The 17,909-nt window shown below is 33.8% G+C and overlaps 2 protein-coding genes across 2 annotated transcripts; both read left to right on the top strand.

The window, feature by feature from the left end:
• The first annotated feature begins 2,182 nt into the window (after positions 1-2,182).
• LOC146532925 (uncharacterized) lies at positions 2,183-4,369 on the top strand. The gene is made up of 3 exons (XM_085196666.1): positions 2,183-2,263; positions 3,821-3,917; positions 4,168-4,369. The coding sequence occupies exons 1-3, from the start codon at positions 2,246-2,248 to the stop codon at positions 4,287-4,289; spliced, it is 237 nt and encodes a 78-aa protein (XP_085052792.1). The 5' UTR covers positions 2,183-2,245; the 3' UTR covers positions 4,290-4,369.
• Positions 4,370-14,301: 9,932 nt separating this feature from the next.
• Positions 14,302-15,789, top strand: LOC146532924 (uncharacterized). Its single transcript, XM_085196802.1, has 2 exons — positions 14,302-14,435; positions 14,834-15,789. Exons 1-2 carry the CDS (start codon positions 14,421-14,423, stop codon positions 15,095-15,097), a joined length of 279 nt encoding a protein of 92 aa, XP_085052928.1. The 5' UTR covers positions 14,302-14,420; the 3' UTR covers positions 15,098-15,789.
• Positions 15,790-17,909: the final 2,120 nt, after the last annotated feature.

The following is a 17,909-nucleotide window of genomic DNA, read 5'->3' as shown; positions in this document are numbered from 1 at the left end:
TATATTGAGATTGTGGCCATCTTGTTTCTACAGTTAATAACAGTTTCACCGGAATAAGTCAAAAATGTGCATATATAATATTTATATAATAGTAGCGCAATTAAAGTTACGTAATGCATGCTTACATTACGTAACTTTACGTAAAGGTCACTAAAAAATTGCATAAACATTTTAAAAATGAAATTAAATTGTTAAAATGCTAATACTTGGTTGATAATAAAATTATTATAATTATTATATAAATATATCGTCTAGGTTTATTTTATGGTTAAAATATACACTAAGTCAATAATTTCTTAATCGCTACAGTGAAAACAATTTTATATATTATTAATAACATTATCTCGAGGAAAAATCCAACCCACAACCAGTGTATGTAATGTCGTGGTGCCATGGCTTATAATATAAGGATTTTAGTAATCGAAATCTATACATAAAATGAAACTGTAACTGATCGCTGTTTGCACCTGTAAGATATGTACATGAGAAAAACTATTATTTGGAACGTTTATGAATGTAACAGAACTCAAAAAAATAATATATTTTCAATTTGTCGATTAGTCTATTTATCTGTGCGTCACGCTAATCTCAGAAATGGCTCAACTGATTTAAAAACAGTTTTCACCATCGTATTTCGGTGAACTTTCCATGACATTTAATGATTGTTCTGTTTCAATCGGCTTATAAATAAAAAAAAATATATCACTTTCAAGCGGGCAAAGTCGCAAGCGGTTCGCTAGTTATAATATATAAGTTTTAAACCATATGGCATTCTAGGTAAAGATTAGCATACAAGGCTTTACTGTATACCAGCATGTATAGAGCTTTGAACAATAGTTTCTTTTGACCTCTATTAGCTTAAGGAAGCTCATTGGACTAGTTTATATTGTACAGGTACTAGCTGCTCGCCCGCGACTACGCGCGTATGAACTATATACATAAATATTTTTTATTGAATATTATTTGTTTATGTGTATAATTCGAAAAAACTTATTAATTTTGAACACAGACAAACAAATTTTTTTTAAGTATACATATATTGGTAAGGTTAGAGTCGTTAAGTTCAGTAATATAATTCAAATTTCACTATAAATACAAGATTGAACCTGTGATCTAGAAATATAGATCTAGCACAACATCTCAATTCAGAGGATATCCATTACATATTCTCAATTGATTCATTAAACTATAGTTATTATAAATATTAGCAATCTATAAAGTAATAAAATGTAAAGCTTTAATTTCATACAGGAAATTAAAGCTAGTACAAGAGCAAGGTGAATATTTGGCCTTAATATCCATACATATTATATGCAAATAGTATTAAATAAATTCAATATGTCTGTCCTGATATATTGACTAAAGCTTATTGTAATAAATATGAACACTACCGAAGTAAAAAAAAAAATACCAAATTTTAATTTTCTAAAGGCTGTCATTTAGTGTATGCACTGTCAGTCACTTAGTAAACGATATAGTTTTTATATTATACTAGTCGTCGCCCGCAATGTTATTTTCGTAGACCTTGCGACGTAAAATGGAAACTGTCGTATTTTCCGGTTTCTATTCGAATTTCGTGAAATCATTTTGTAGTTCATTCCACTATACTCCCCAATTAACCCACTTATTAAATTTTAATATTCGAAGTTCAGTAGTTTTGTCTATACATTGTCTGTCAGTTACACAGTATCGGAAGAGCTTTAATCTTCATGAGAATGATTTCTATTAAGTACAACTGATGATGATAATAATGACGTCGATTATTTCTACCCCTATTCTGTGTTCATGCGATGAAGATAGTTTACATAACTCATTTTTGCAGAGATTTTTCAACTGTTGTTTAAGAAACTTATTGTGAACAAGAGAAATAGAATACTTTTCCGAAAAGTTATGAGTTCAATAGCCACTCAGAGGAATTAATTGTTTTTTATTTCTTCGCCTTCATAACATAACAAAATATAGCTTTAAGTACCGCCACAAAACACACAATTTCTCGAAAATTGGCCGAAAAAATTAGGAACGGAGAGATTTAACACTAGATTCACTCTGGCTAACCTACAATGCGATTACAAGTGTGAAGCTGCTTGATAATAATAAAAAACGCCTTTTTAAATATTTTTCTAACATATGTACAATTTTACATATAAAGAAGTAGACTCCAAACATAAATCGAGGGTCGCATTTTCAATATAAATAGAATGTGAACGTCGCGCGCGCCATAGTTACCACTGCGCCTGTGACCATCATGTCCGTGTTTAAACAGGTTCGTTAAATTTGACATTGTATATATATGTTCAAATAGTAAGTTCAAATTTTTGAAATTTTTGCTTGCTTGAAATAATTTTGAAACTTTTTATTGTTTATATATTACTAGCTTTTACCTGTAGCTTCATCTAAATCGCCAGCTTGAACTATACAAGTATTTATTTACTACCGTAGATGTTTTTCGTTTTCTAATAACATTATTAGCTTAAACACAATCATCTGTTCATTAAGTACAAAAAAATCTGCTAATTATTATATAAAACAGTTATTTTACAACTCTATATGTGTCATATATATACCCGTATAACCGTCAATTATTATGTCCATTAGCCTAAGTAAAGGCTAGTATTCCGTAAATAACATAAAGAATGTTAAGATATTTGGATGGAAATCGATTAAAAAGGAATATAATCTCAAATTGGAATAAAATATTTAAACTACACTCATAAATATATTGACAGTAAGAATCGATTTATAAGTACATTATAAAATTTTATCTTCATACCCCATTACCCCATTTTTAATTCATAATCAAGACAAAGCGCGGCGTTAAGTTACGCCATTCAACACAATGTCTCAAATTGGCCGGAAAATTAGAGACCGGATTGTAATATAATATTTAACAGCTGCTTTGCTTGAACTAGACCAGTGTAAAAACAGGATAAGTAATATCAATATGACTTTTCCATAACGTAAGAATTAATTATATTTATATGCTGATTCCTAATAGACATGCATGCTTAATGCATATTTATATGGAGAACTTTCAAATAACTTTGATATAGAAAAGGCTTTGATATTACTAACATAACATAATTCTAATGAAGGGAGATAATTAATGTTATATACATTAATTACATAGTATCTTTTTTTTTCTTTCGCTTCACGCTGTATCGTGCCTAGAACAGAATAAGTAGAGGGAACCTAGTGTTAAAACACTCCGTTCTCTCCTTTCCCCCTAGAGGGAGTTGAGAGGCAGAATTCAACACCCCGTTTTGTTTGGTTGCCATACTTGTAAATAATATATGTTTTTAATTTAATCGGCTAAATTTCATTACATAGTAATGATTCAGGAAGTAAATATACAATATATAATTCATTCGTTTTGATATTCATTCGCAAAGCTGTTGACATTGTATCAGCATATAGCCTTGCTTGGAATTTTAAGTTCATGGTTCGATACTAGGCTAAAATAATACACGTCGAAAATGTTATAGTACAGCGCGAATGGTTCTTGTGAACTACTTAGAAAATTCGTGTGTTAAGGATACAGATAGGGCATTTTTTGTAGCGTATCCCTATTCCTATGTAGTGTTAAGACACTCCGTTTTTTAAGTGTTGCCCAATTTTCGAGACATTGCATGAATGGCGGAATTCAACGTTATACTTTTTCTTACGAAGATATTTTTCTTTTGCCAAGACTGTAAACCTGCAACCGTCGCGTTTGCAAGAAATTTGTACCACTGCGTCGTGTAAATAAAACAATATACCTAAAATTATTTAAAATATTTACATTATTATTTGCTATTCTCAATCAAATTTTTCATATTTACAGATTGTATTTCTTCTATGCATTGTGTGCGTTGCACTTTGCGCACCGACGCCAGATAGCGCTGGACACGCTCCCCTGCCCGGGCCTGGACTTTCTTATGGTAAAATTATTATTCATAAATTTTTAATGTAATGCTAAGTGACGATAACATAATTATCTTTTAATGTTCAATTTTCATCGATATAAAATATTAAGAATAGTTTTATTCTTGCTTTTTTTCGAAAGCGTAAAAGTGGCAAATAAAAACATTACAGAGTTATCGTTGATAGAATAAAATTATTTATAAAACTTATCTAATTTTACGAACTTAATAGTATTTATTGTTATAAATATTTATTTATGTTTTCAAGGTGGCATTCCTTACGGCAGTGTGAGTGGCAACGTCGCTGAGTACTTCAGGAGAGGGCCCGCCCCAGGACACCTACGCAGCGCTTCAGATATAGAGTACGCACCGATTGAGCAATTCTTATGAGGAATAATAATTGCTAACTTAATTTATTTTCATATGTAGGTTTTATTCAATAAGTTTTTATGTAATATAATTGTTTTATATTTGGTGTTGTCATTTATAACCTCACATACGTTTGGCAACGTTATTGAAAGCACGAAAATTGGTGGAAGCACTATACTAGCTAGGCCCACTTTGGAAACCTATCAAAAAATGGTACCATTGCAGCAGTGGAAAGTTTTTCTTTTTTCTACATATAATTAAGAAAACAAAAAAAAAACCAACAACCAAAAACACCCAAGAGCGTTAAACATTCTGTTTTTTTATAGAATAAAACATATTTATGGTGCCTGATATTGATTTTGTAGCAAATGTTTAGTTACAGAATTTGCTACCAAGCTTCCAGTACCAGGCGCTGTTAGACGTGATTGATATATTTCTATGAGTTTTGTCTTAATCTGCGTAAATAAATAAGAAAAAATATATATTTTACAATTAATTATATTTGTAAATTGATAAATAATAAATACCTTCCCGCGGTATCCTGCATTTAGCAGGGTATACGGGGGGACCTAGTGTTATGGCACTTTATTTCCCACTTTCACCCATTTTAAACGGTTTTTTAAGATAAGTTCAACAACACAACAGTTTATTTCGTTACTAGAATGAAAAGAAGTTAATGCGTCACGACGTACATACATCTTTCTTAATTTTGTAATATTGAAAGTGCTATGTACGCTATGTCAAGATTACAGTGTCATAGCCATCATCTCATACTGGTGACGCATGTGACATCCGGCAGGAAAATTCAACCTGCATCCATTGCACAGCGAAACATTTTGCAACTGAAAAAGGGTGCCCTGAGTATGTAAGACAACAGAACATTAAGTCGGTTATGTCGCAAGAGTGTATTTCCTATATGGAAGCATCCTCTCGGTTTCCATCTGTCCAACGTTCCTATGCTGATGTTGCTAAGGAAATGTTTTCACCTCCTGTTTTCACAAACTCCCAATCCCAACAAAGCAGACCTGCTGCTTCTTCCCCTAAATCTTATTCTAAAACAGTTTTCCAAGCTCCCCGTCCCCACGCTCCTATGGCAAAGGGATACAATAGACAAGCTCACCAGTCCATTATTAGCAATTGTTCCTCATCCCTTCCTAATGGTTGTGCACTTAGTCAAGGTTCTGACAGTTCAGCAGAATCTACAAAGGATCTGTTAATTGCTTTGACTGACACTCTTGTGAGCATAATCTCAACTGCTGATGAACTTCCTTTACCGTCCTACGTTGCCCAAAACCTACTCAAAATCTTTAAAATCCTTCACAATGGCTCCACTATCCTTCCTACAGTGGAATAGTAAAAGTATTCGTGCTAAAAAGCATGAATTACTTTATATTATTTCTCTGCATAATCCTGTCATTATTGCCCTCTCAGAAACGTGGCTGGTGCCTGACTCCCGATTCAGGGTGCCAGGTTTCGCCTGTTTGAGGGAGGACAGAAATGACGGGTATGGAGGTAGTGCTATCCTCATCCAGCACTCTTCTCCATATTCCCGTATTCCTCTCCCTTCTCATAGTCAACAGTTGAATGCTGTTGCTGTGAGGACCCTTGGTATTTCCTTCCTTTCTGTTTACATCCCTCATCCTTCCCCTTCCATCTTTCTAGAGCTTAAGTCTATTATCTCTTCGCTTCCCAGCCCTGTGGTGGTCCTGGGTGATTTTAACACCCATCACACTTTGTGGGGGTGTTACTACTGTGATGGATTTTCGCCTTGGTTGTTGGACATGATTGATGATGTGGATCTCTGCATTCTCAATGATGGATCACCGACTCGTAGGGTTAATCCAAATCAGAACCCTAGGTCTGCTATTGATCTTTCCTTATCTTCTCCTTCTCTTGCTTCCCAACTATCATGGTCTGTACTTCCATCTACCCATGGTAGTGATCATTTCCCGATTTTGCTGTCCTTAAATAATAGACTTCCTTCCACTCCTAGTCCTTCCCTTCCCCATAGATTTAATTTAAAAAAGGCCAACTGGAACGAGTACGCCGACTCTGTGGATTGCATGTTGTGCAATCTTTCTGAGTCTGGTAATTATGAGAGTATCTTTGTTTACTATGAAGGGTTTGTCTCTGCTATTATGTCTGCTGCTGACCTACATATCCCCAAATACCGCTCCATTCAGAATTGGATGCATTTCAATCCCTGGTGGGATCAGGAATGCTCTGATTCTGTCCTTCGGCGAACATCTGCCGAGGAGTCATACGCAGCCTGTATGACTATGGAAAATTTTATCGACTACAGACGCAAGGATGCGAAGTTTAGAAATTGCATTTGGAAAAGGAAAAAACGTGGTTGGATAAGTTTGTGTGAATCCCTTAGTCCTCGTTCCTCTCCTTCCCTTGTTTGGACAAATGTTAAGAGATTTCGCCGATCTCTTAACAATGTCAGCAGTCCCAATTCCAATAATCCTTCTGTTTGGCTCAACGATTTTGCAAACAAATTGGCTCCTCCTTTTGTCCCATCCCAAGATTTATTTATATCCACGCCGGTTGAATCTTCGGAGGAAATGGATCTTCCTTTTTCCTTTGAAGAACTTAAAAACGTCTTAACGGATTTAAAGGATACCAGTCCAGGTGAGGATGGTATTTCTTACTCCTTTATTACAAAATTAAATGATAAATCTAAACACCATTTTCTAAACATGATAAATAAAATATTTCAATCAGGCAATATACCCAACTCATGGAAGTCCCAAATTGTTATCCCTATCCTCAAACCTGGAAAATGTCCTTCAGATTTTAATTCCTATAGACCCATTGCCCTGGCATCTACTATATCTAAGATTGTTGAACGGCTTTTGAAAAATCGACTGGAATGGATAGTGGAAAGTAGGAATATCTTAGCGCCCTCTCAGTTTGGCTTTAGAAAGGGGCTAAGTACTATTGATAGTCTCAGTATTCTTACTACAGATATTCGACGAGCCTTTGCCAAAGGAGAGTATTTGGTTGGTGTCTTTTTAGATGTCGCATCTGCATATGATAATGTTCTTCTTCCGGTGCTCAGGCAGAAATTGCGTCAGCTGAGTATTCCGCCGAGGATGTCCCATTACATATGTAATCTGCTGACCGGGAGATCGGTATCTGTAAGACATCCGCTTCTTACTATACCTTCCAGACTTGTCTGGAAAGGTCTTCCTCAAGGTTCAGCTCTTAGTCCGCTGTTGTATAACGTATACACACATGACCTTGAATTATCTGTTAATAATTTCTGTAACATCCTTCAGTATGCTGATGACATCGTCCTCTATTACAGCTCAAATTCTATGGAGGACATAACTTTTCGCTTAAATACTGCCTTGCACTATCTTAACCAGTGGCTCTCTGAGCATGGCCTGGCATTGTCGGTAGCTAAATGTCAAGCGGTCGTGTTTACAAAAAAGAGAGTAATTCCAAATTTTCAAATTTTGTGTGATAATATTCCCATTCATCTAACAGAAAACGTCAAATTTTTAGGCATAATACTTGATAAGCGATTGAACGGAGTTGCTCATGCTGAATATCTCAGCAGGAAATGTGAAAAAGGCATTAATGCTTTGAGAGCTGTGTCTGGTGTGTGGTGGGGCGCACACCCTTATACTCAAAAACTGCTGTACAATGCTATAATTCGCAGTCATATTGACTATGGATTATTTGTGTTAGACCCCTTTAATAAATTACCTACTGAAAAATTAAACCGAATACAATATAAATGTCTTCGGATTATCCTAGGTGCGATGAAGTCTACTCCTACCAATGCATTGCAGGTGGAGTGTGTAGATCCTCCACTTCCTATCCGCCGACAATTCCTTTCCGATCGATTTGTGAGTAAAATGTTGCAGCTGTCTTCCCATCCTCTACGGTCTAAGCTATCTAAGCTAGCTGATCTCATTCCTCAAGGCAAACCTTTACCATACCTGCTTGATAGCTTCCTTAGACTTACCTCTCTTCCTAATCCTTTGACTTGTTTTCCTTCTAATCCACTATTCCTTACACCGTATAACGCCCTAGTTCATTCTCCTTGTATCGTCACAAATCTTGGCCTAACCAAGGGAGATCCTGGCACCAACACAAAATTTCAATCCATAGTAAATGAAAATTTTTCAAATCACATCCTCATCTTTACAGATGCATCAAAGCTTTCAAAAGAAAGCTGTGTTGGTGCAGCTTGCTGGATACCAAAATTCAAAATTATATTACAATTTAAATGCCCTCCCGAATCATCTGTGTTCACAGGCGAGGCTGTTGCTTTGTTAGAAGCAGTCCTGTTTACACATTCCCACAATTTTAAACAGACAGTTATTTTTACTGACTCACTAAGCTGCTTAATGGCCTTAAAGGGAAGCCCATTTTATAGTAGATTGAGATCTTCAATTGTTTTAAGGATTCGTAAAGAATTGTACTCTTGTCATCTAAAGGGTTTGGATGTTACTTTGGTGTGGATTCCAGGACATTCTGGAATCAGTGGGAATGAATCTGCAGACTCCTGCGCTAAATCAGCTATTCAGTGTGGCACATTAGACCATTTCTCCAATTCCGCCCAAGATCTGATGTCCCTTGCGGATATTCATCTGCATAAGTCCTGGAATAATTCCTGGAGTGAGTCAAAATCCCATAAAGGTAAGTATTACGCCCTTATTCAACCTGATATTCCTAGGCGACCTTGGTTTTATTCTCAAAGGTTTATTGAACGGAGGATTATTACAACAATCTGTCGCTTACGTCTTGGGCATGCTTCTACTCCTGTACATCTAGCTAAGATCAGGGTCAGGGACCACTCTCTGTGTGAATGTGGCCTGGACGACGGCTCCCCTTCCCACATCCTTTTCTCTTGTCCTAAGTTAACTCGTCCCTTATATGATGTCCTCCCTCATAAAGTCCCTCGTCCTTTAAATGTTCAGTGTTTGTTAATGTTTGTGTTTAGTCCTTTATGTAAATTTTTATGTAAATATATTAAACTTAACAAAATAAAACTTTAAATTAACCCCCATGTAAAATATTATTTATTACTAATCTAATGTGTTGTGTATATATTGTAAATTTGTGTTTGTTTTGTTTTAGGTGAAGGCTGTACTAACACAGGATCTCTTTTTTTACATGTATTCTATAATTATGTATATTTATCTTTTTTATTACCGGTTAATTTCCTTCGTGTGTTTTCCATACAACGTGACATTGGCGAAATGAATTGTGCTCAACTGGCACGCTCGAAACGCCATATTTCGAGAAATCAATCAATCATTTAGCACCGCCACCTGGCGACGCGTGACGGTAGACCTGAATTTCTTATATAATCGCCAATTACATATTACTTTTGCTAAATGTATAATTATGCTGAGTAACACTGAAATAAGTGGCCTACTTTACAAATGTGCCCGATACGCAACAATGGGTGAAAAAAGAACCTAGCCAAAGATATCTTATCTATAGATATAAAAAAATCTACTTTTTCGTTAAGTGTTTGTTATCACAAAAACGCCACTAAAAGCAGTTTCTTGGAGGTCAATACAGTTTTCGTATGCATATCCCACTTGACTCGTTCTGAAGCGTAACTAAGAAGAATAATCATAAGAAATCTATATACGTGTACAAACATTTTTGTAACTAAATGTAAATAATATTTCTGTAATAAAATAACAAACCTTTATTTAAATTACGACATAATATATCAATGACGATAATGTCGCACTGTCCACGTGATGGTTGTATAATATTTATATGAATTTCTATTCCAAGAAAAACTTATTTAAAGAATATATCTTACATACACGTAGAAGACATGTAGCGTTTAGTTACGTCAACGTCACGCAAGGATAGAAAGTTCTAAACAAAATATCTTACCACTAGTTCCTCGTGTCTTCTCCATAAAAATGTGAATAATCTTGAAAAATATGTGATAATCTTCATCAGATTAAATTAACTAATTCCAATCAAATCTATTGTACTTGAATCTTTTTTGGATAATCGCTAATAAAGTGATACGGTATATTTGGAAATTGGTTAGGCTGGCATTCAATCAGCATTAACTAATACTATATATTTATAAAACAAAAACACCGACTGCATAACTAAAAAGAAAATTAACAAGCCCAATAGTTTATTAGGATTAACAGTCGAGACCTATAAGTAATTCTTCAATCAATATTTTTTTACCAGGAACCCTGTATAATTTAAAGAGGAAAATTTAGTGGGAGGATACAACGTGAAATAATAAAAAAAGAATAAGATATTCATTTGTTTACAATAAATACTCATTCGAAGTTACGAATACTGAAGAATGGTTTCATTGATTCATGAATTCACTCTTCATAAGATTAAAATCGCAACACTAACCCAGTGCGACCAAAACAATATAAACACAAAAAATAAACTTGAATACTAATATATATAATAACTACGTTCATTGAGAGATTCGCAGGATTTTATTGGCGTTAACCGTTTAAAATTCTTCCATACAATCTGTATAAGAAACATTGAATAACAAAATATATATATTTAATTTTGACCCTTATTTTAAAGGTGTTAAAGTGATTTTTGTATGAAACATTTAATGATTTGCAAAATTTAATTTAATTTTCATTCAAGTCACGCTTAAGTGCGGTATTTTTGAGCGGTCATTGTGATATATTCGGTAAGAGTTACGTTATAAGTACAGAAGGAAAAACTAAAGAAATTATGTTGGCTATGTTGCTGTTATTAAAAATAGACATACCAGTATTAGACGACAGTTGTAGGTTCAAGTAAGGGATATTATAATATAATATCTATACGAGTCGTAGCCCGTAACTTTGTTTACGTGGATGATAAACCGTAAAATGCTATTTTTCCTGTCCTAGTAGGAATTTCGGGAAATCCTCTTATTCCCTTTCACTTCCCAAGCAAGTGTAGTTTCGACTGTGTGCCTGTCAATCACTTATTTATACATATACTAGCGGCCCGCTCGCGGTTTCAGCCGCGTGAACTATGTTATTATTAATTTCTGTCTCCATGACTACGTCCTAGTGACGTCTATGCAAAATTTGAGACTCCTAGCATTAGTAGTAACGAAGTTTCATACAAACTTTCGACCCCAAAAACAACCCCTTAGAAATCGAATATTGCAAATTCCCGTCTTAGCGAGCACCTACGTCCTATAAGTAAATCCTATGCAAAATTTGAGATTCCTAGCACATGTAGTTTCTGAGATTTCGTGATGAGTGAGTGACCTTTCGATTTTATATATATAGATAGATGTGTATAGATTTAAAAAAAAAGTATTTATGTACTTCATTTATTTCATTATTATTAGGTAGGCAGAGGTACCTTATATTAAGACACCCCGTTGCCATAAGACACTTATTTTCCTCATTTTTCTCCGAAAGAGAGAGAGATAAGTAATGTACTTCATTACCAAGACATTACATGTTGAGTGGCGGTCAATCACTTACGTCTCTAGACTCTCTACCAACCCCACTATATAAAATAGAATAAATTCGAAAACAATAAAGATATAATTATGTAAACAAAGCTAACAATATCTATCTTCCTATAATACTTATGTAATTTTATCCAAAAAAATCAGTTATTAATACTTCAATAGTACAAACTCTTAAACAATCGACAAAAGAATCAATGACAAACGTAATGAGTAAAGGGAAGGACGGTGGATGTTACGTACCGACTTGTGTATGGGTCGTAAATAGAGAATAGAAGCAGTAGCGTTTTTACTTAAAAAATAAGGTTTCTGGAAATATACAAAAATCTTATTATTCCCGTTTTAACAAAGGGGTAAAATGGTGCTAGTGACAAAATCCTCTGTTTTTAGTTGAGCCTTGTCTGAAAAGGAATATTCTTAAACAGTACGAACAGATGACATTGTTTATTATGAAGAAAATGTACATAATTTTTGCAAAAAAAAAATAATTTTAACTTTTTCCACTTCCTAAAAGTTGTTGAAAATAATTTTCTATTATATGATTTTTAAAATTACAAATCGCTACATCTTACCACTATATCAACAGAGCTATGTATCTACGCCTAGTGGAAACGTCGCCCATTGTATAAAGAGCCTACTTACGCTAATTACGGTCCTTCCTCTCCTTCATTAAAGTTATAAACACTAACTTATTATCATTTTATAAAGATTTTGATGATTTATGCCTTGACAATGTATGATTGTTGTAGGGTATGTTAACTGGTAGATGGTCCTGGGCTTCAATCTTATAGCAGGATAAGCAGAGGATTTTTTTATACTTTTACTAAAAAATATTCTTTCAGAAATTGGGTATAATAATTAGTTATTTGCTTAAAATAGTTAGTTTATTTGTCAGTTTGTACGCTAAACTTGACAATAGTAGCTACTAGGTGAATAATTTTAATGGTAGGCACACGCACCCGCACAATTTTCGAGACAGTGCTTGTTTTCGGAACTCAACGACGCACTTTGTCTCCTTTACTACGGCGTGAAAATGAAAATAATTTATTCCCCCGAATGGGAATCGAAGTTACAAATGTCACGTTTACAGTCAATTGCTGTGCCGCACCTCAAAGGTATTTTTATTGAAGATATAAATAAACTGTGTAACAAAATACAGGACGTTTGTGGTTAGACGTCAATATTAAGATCATATTTAAGGTAAATTTTATAAGGTTTTTTAGGTAAGGATTTTTTACTGCAAGGAATACATTTTAAAATAGTCAATTATATAATTAAATATTTTCTGAAATCATTGTCACTTATTAGAGTGTAGTTTTTTAGTAAATAAAAAGATTTTCTGTCATCGTGGTTAAAAATTGGATTCCCACTTGCATATTTATTTAATAATTTGGCTATTCAGCTCTTTTTAGATAACTGACGTAATCTTGGGCTTAACAGGAAATTATCACCTATTTTGTTTGTAAATTACGAGAGAAAGTCACTACCAAAAAGGTCGTGAGGTTAGTCCTACTTTATTTTCTGACTGGAGGCTTTATTTTCTGACTGGAGGCTAATGCTGTTAGCCCTATTGCGTTTTAAGCGAAACCGGTTGAGTAGGGAAGAGAGTGCACTATCCCTGAGAAAATGCAATACTGGGCCTGCTTGAAAGTATGTCGACGGCTGCAAGGGCGCACCCTGCGTAGCCCGCATCCCGAATTAGATGAAAAAAACAGTAGCCATCTTTCATTAAATAGTTTAACTAGCAAAACTTTCCGTGACGAGATTATAAAGTTACAGTAATTAAAGTAATTTACAGGTGTATATGTACGTTCCCAAAACCCACGTGGGTTGAATACTTAATGAAAAGATAGAATTTTACTCATGTGTAGAAAAAAACAGCTTCAATTTTTTAATACGATGTAGGTAAGATTAATAATCATTATTATTTAAGAAAAGAAGACCTTGCTCCCACGTCTCTTACAAACAGTTCAAGAGGTGCGGCTTCAAATCCCGACAAGTATTTTTTTTTACGTTTCAAATTTATCCTACCTTGCTATATGCAATACAGATGTAAAAAAAATCGTCATTACTTTTTCTTGTTGCAATAATTGCATGTTGAACATTTACAATATCTGTATACACTATAATTAAAAAGTTAAGTAGGTTAGCTTTAGCTAAATTTCAATAAATTCTAATTACTGAAGAGATGATAATTTTTTAGCTAAATAATAGCTAGAAAATTATCCTTCGAGGCCGTCGTGATGCAGCGGATTAAGCATATGACTATAAACGAGAAGGTTGAGGATTCAATTCCCACTCGAGGAAATGAGATATTATTTGTTAGGAAATGATTTTTCGCTCTAGTAAGGAGGCAAATCGCGGCGTTAAGTTCGGCTCCTCAATATATAATGCCTCGTAAATTCAGCGGGAAGTAGGAAAAGAGTGTTCCTTCTTTCCACCGAAATGAACACTAGGTTCCATCTGCTTAACCTGCTATATGCAGGATCCAGCTTGAATCTGAAAAAAAAAAACGATCAAACATTATTAAGTACTTGTCATAACAGAATTCGCTACACCGTGTCTTTAATCCTAAACCATGGAGGTCAATAACATAGAAGGAAGCACACTGAAGCGTGGTGCGATGCGGCACTCATATAAAACGTTCGTCTCCAGCTTTTGTGGACAGTGTCATACAAGTTAAGGCTAAGATAGGACAGAAAATGGCTAGTAAAACAGTGAGTATATTTTTATTTAATTTGAGGATATTTTTACACAACTCGAAATATTTCATTGTTAAGGTTTTTTTAATTTACTCTGTGCCTTATTAGAAAATAAAAATATTTTTTTTATTTTTATTGGGTATATCTCATATTTTGTGGATATTTTATTTGCAACTTATTTTTTTTATTTCGTTATTTGGCAATTGAAATGATGGCATCTGCATATTTTAAATTTTTATTTCTTTTGAGAATTTACTACGCAAAAAACAAATAAGTATTAAAAAAAACAATAAACAACTCTATCAAATCGTTTACAACATAGAAAAAAAAAATCTTATTCGAAATATTTTTAAATAAAATAAATAAAAAACATGTGAAAAGTAACAATCTCTAAGCATATATTTTAATTTTAGGTCATCACATTCTTCATAACCTATTTGTTAGCACTAGCGCTATGTGCGCCTGTGCAGGACCAAAAAATTGAGAACGAGAAAGAAGACCTTCAAACTGCTGCATCACATTGGGGAGGGTTTGGTCACTACGGTGGGTACGGACACTATGGACACTATTATCCCCATTACGGATACGGTTACGGATACGGATTGGGGTGGCCGGGATACGGATATTATTACGGAGGCTATCCCTATGGGTATTACGGCCATGGGTACTGGTGGTAATCGAGATCAATATTACTGAGTAATGCAATCCAAAGATGATCAAATGTACATTATTTATGAATACTTCGATAAATGTGTGATACGTTTTAGTTTTATAAAAATTATCATGTTTTTGCAAAATAGGCTTAGTAGTGAGGTATTGTAATATTTTTTTAATATATTATATTAAAAAAATATTCTTATAAAAAGCAAAAGAAAAAATGTGACGTCACTTTCGCAATTGTTATGTGTGATATGTCCGCGTGGACATCATTTTAAGTTAGCTGTTTGAGCTCGCTGGATTTTTTATAGAGTTGTCTCTACTATGTTTGGTTAGGGTATGATCTTTAGATCGCTAGCGATAGTTGAGGACGCAGTGATTTGGCACTTCGTACTCCTATTAGACCGCTGATTTCACAAAATTATCAATCCTGCAGTATGTTGGTGGATATATAAAGGAAATAAGTTCTAGGCACTTAATTTACTATTTTCTTAAATTGTATAAAAAATATAAAAAGACGTTAACAACATTAATAAATTGTAACAAGCTAAGTAAACATTTTTGTAGGTTTTCTAAAAAATATGCACTTAATACATTTTTGTACTATGTAAGAACATTTTATATTATATGTATCTATTGTATATAAGAATAATTTAATTTAAGTTTAAAAAATGTATGTGTTAATAAAGCAATTTTAGCAATAAACAAGAAACCTTATTTAACTATTGAACTCAGCTAATAACCTTAAAACTTTTTTTTGTATTTTCTTGCTGTATTCTGCATATAGCATTTTATCTTTTTTATTATACGAGATAAGTAAGAAATTTATAAAGATGTTTAAAAAAAATTGACACCAGACTTTCTAGGTCTAATGATGGTTTAAAAATTGAGAAACTGAACTCCTGCACCTTAATAAAGCATAAAGATATTTTAAAGTCTAAAATATACAGCAACTAAAAACAATCTTTTAAGGCGATATTAAATAAATGAGAAAGATAAAAATGACTGTCTTTCCAGAGTGGAGGATGCCTTTATTTTTTTCAGCTTCACGCGGTATCCCGCTTGTAGCACGGTATGCTGCGGGAGTCTAGAGTTAAGGCTTTTGGGGGCATCGCGTGTTGCTAATGATGACATTAGAAAAACATAAATACAATATCGTTATGGTATTAAAAATGCATATCCTGGATACTGTAATAATTTTTTACCTACTAGTAGGTATATTCAAATCGAATATTGATTTATAACCCTATTAGATATAACCTTATAATATTTTAAAAGGCAAATGATGCAGATGATCGTAAATAAGAGGAAATCATTAAAATTCTGACATTTTCAGTACAGTAGAGTCGAATACTTTTAGATCGTTATAATAATAATAATTTATTAGTTGGTTGTCAGGAAACTGACTGAAACTGAAGAACTATTTAGAATCGCGTAAATTTAATAAAAATATATGCGATTTTTACATGAATATAGTGTTACTCTTGTCAACACTTGTTGACGTCATAAATAATATTTTTATGGGGTAATTTATTTTATAAAGTAATATCTTTATGTACATTTTTTCCTGTTTACCCCGTTCTCGTAGGGATTTCGGGAAATGTTCTCTTATTGCTTCGCCACACTTTTTGTTTTCCAACATTCTACGCTGTGTAGATTCGGCTAAGCGTTATCACTTATCTGTTTGTCACTCAGTAATAGAACAGTTACACATATATAGACGAATACTGACACAGCTCAAACTCAACCGTTTCAATGTATTCCATTTGTAGCATTTAAGTATAAAATTACTGACCGCCTGTAATAATATGTTGGCAATGAGCGAATATGAAATTGTCTCAAATAATATGACTTTAGAAAGTTATTAGAACTACCTTACTAAAGATCTATGGACAATTGAAAAAAATGTCACTAAGCTTTCTTTTGTTTTCCTCAGAATTTATTAAGAAAATAACCTCAAAAATAAAAGATAAATAAATATCGATAAGAGCGTGATATCATTATAAGAAATTAGTCTGAACACGTAAGTGAAGCCACTTGTTATTCGAACACAAAGTCTTTCAAATGAGTAGTCTTAAAAGTAGCGGCCCACCGGCACCGGTGCCTTTCGCAAATTATTTAAATACTCGCGCCCGATATACGTCTTCATAGAAATTTGTTCAGCATTTTAGTTCAGACATTAATTTTAAAATCATTTGGTTGTATTCTAGTAAGTGTGGTAATTTGGGGCAAGTAAGCGAACTGTCCGTACCTCATAATGCCAACGAGGGGATAGGGTGTTCGTTTGGTCAATTAATGGCGCCAGTGTAACAACACCTACGTTATATCACGTAGACGTTATTATGTTAATTTTAAATTTGTTACTCCACAAAATGCACAATATTTGTGTAAGAATTACAACGCCGACGCCACGACGATTGTAACTGCTGCTTATTATAAACGCGACAATAATTAGAGATCGAGTTCCCTCTCGACAATATTTATTATTTTAATTTTTCACCTGAGCTGATAAAAAGACAAATCACGGAGTTAAATTCCCCGACTCAACGTCTCGTCTCGTAAATTAGTTAGAAAATGAGGAACGGAGTTTCTTATTAATAAGCTCCCTCTGTCTATCCTGCTAAGTTAAAAAAAAAACGCAATAACGTGGTACGTGTTTTGCTAAACCCAATAGTATGCTTCTAAATGTTTTAAAAGAATAGCTTAGGTTCGGCAAGATAGAAATATATTATTTAACAAGGCAACACAATTGCTATAAAATTTTAAAAGGCGCTAATCTGAGCAGCGTAAACAGAGTAGAAGCTCGCGACATAGTCGGACTTTGAGCTTGAT

Source organism: Heliconius melpomene, chromosome 13, assembly GCF_056956725.1.
Source record: "Heliconius melpomene rosina isolate 202511_hmr_F chromosome 13, ASM5695672v1, whole genome shotgun sequence".
NCBI classification, from domain to species: Eukaryota; Metazoa; Arthropoda; class Insecta; order Lepidoptera; family Nymphalidae; genus Heliconius; species Heliconius melpomene.
This window is presented reverse-complemented; position numbering and strand designations above follow the sequence as displayed.

Bases quoted from the DNA above. Each gene is read 5' to 3' on its own strand.
- LOC146532925 (XM_085196666.1), top strand. The intron at 3,918-4,167 runs GTAAAATTATTA...TATGTTTTCAAG, and splicing joins CGGGCCTGGACTTTCTTATG to GTGGCATTCCTTACGGCAGT.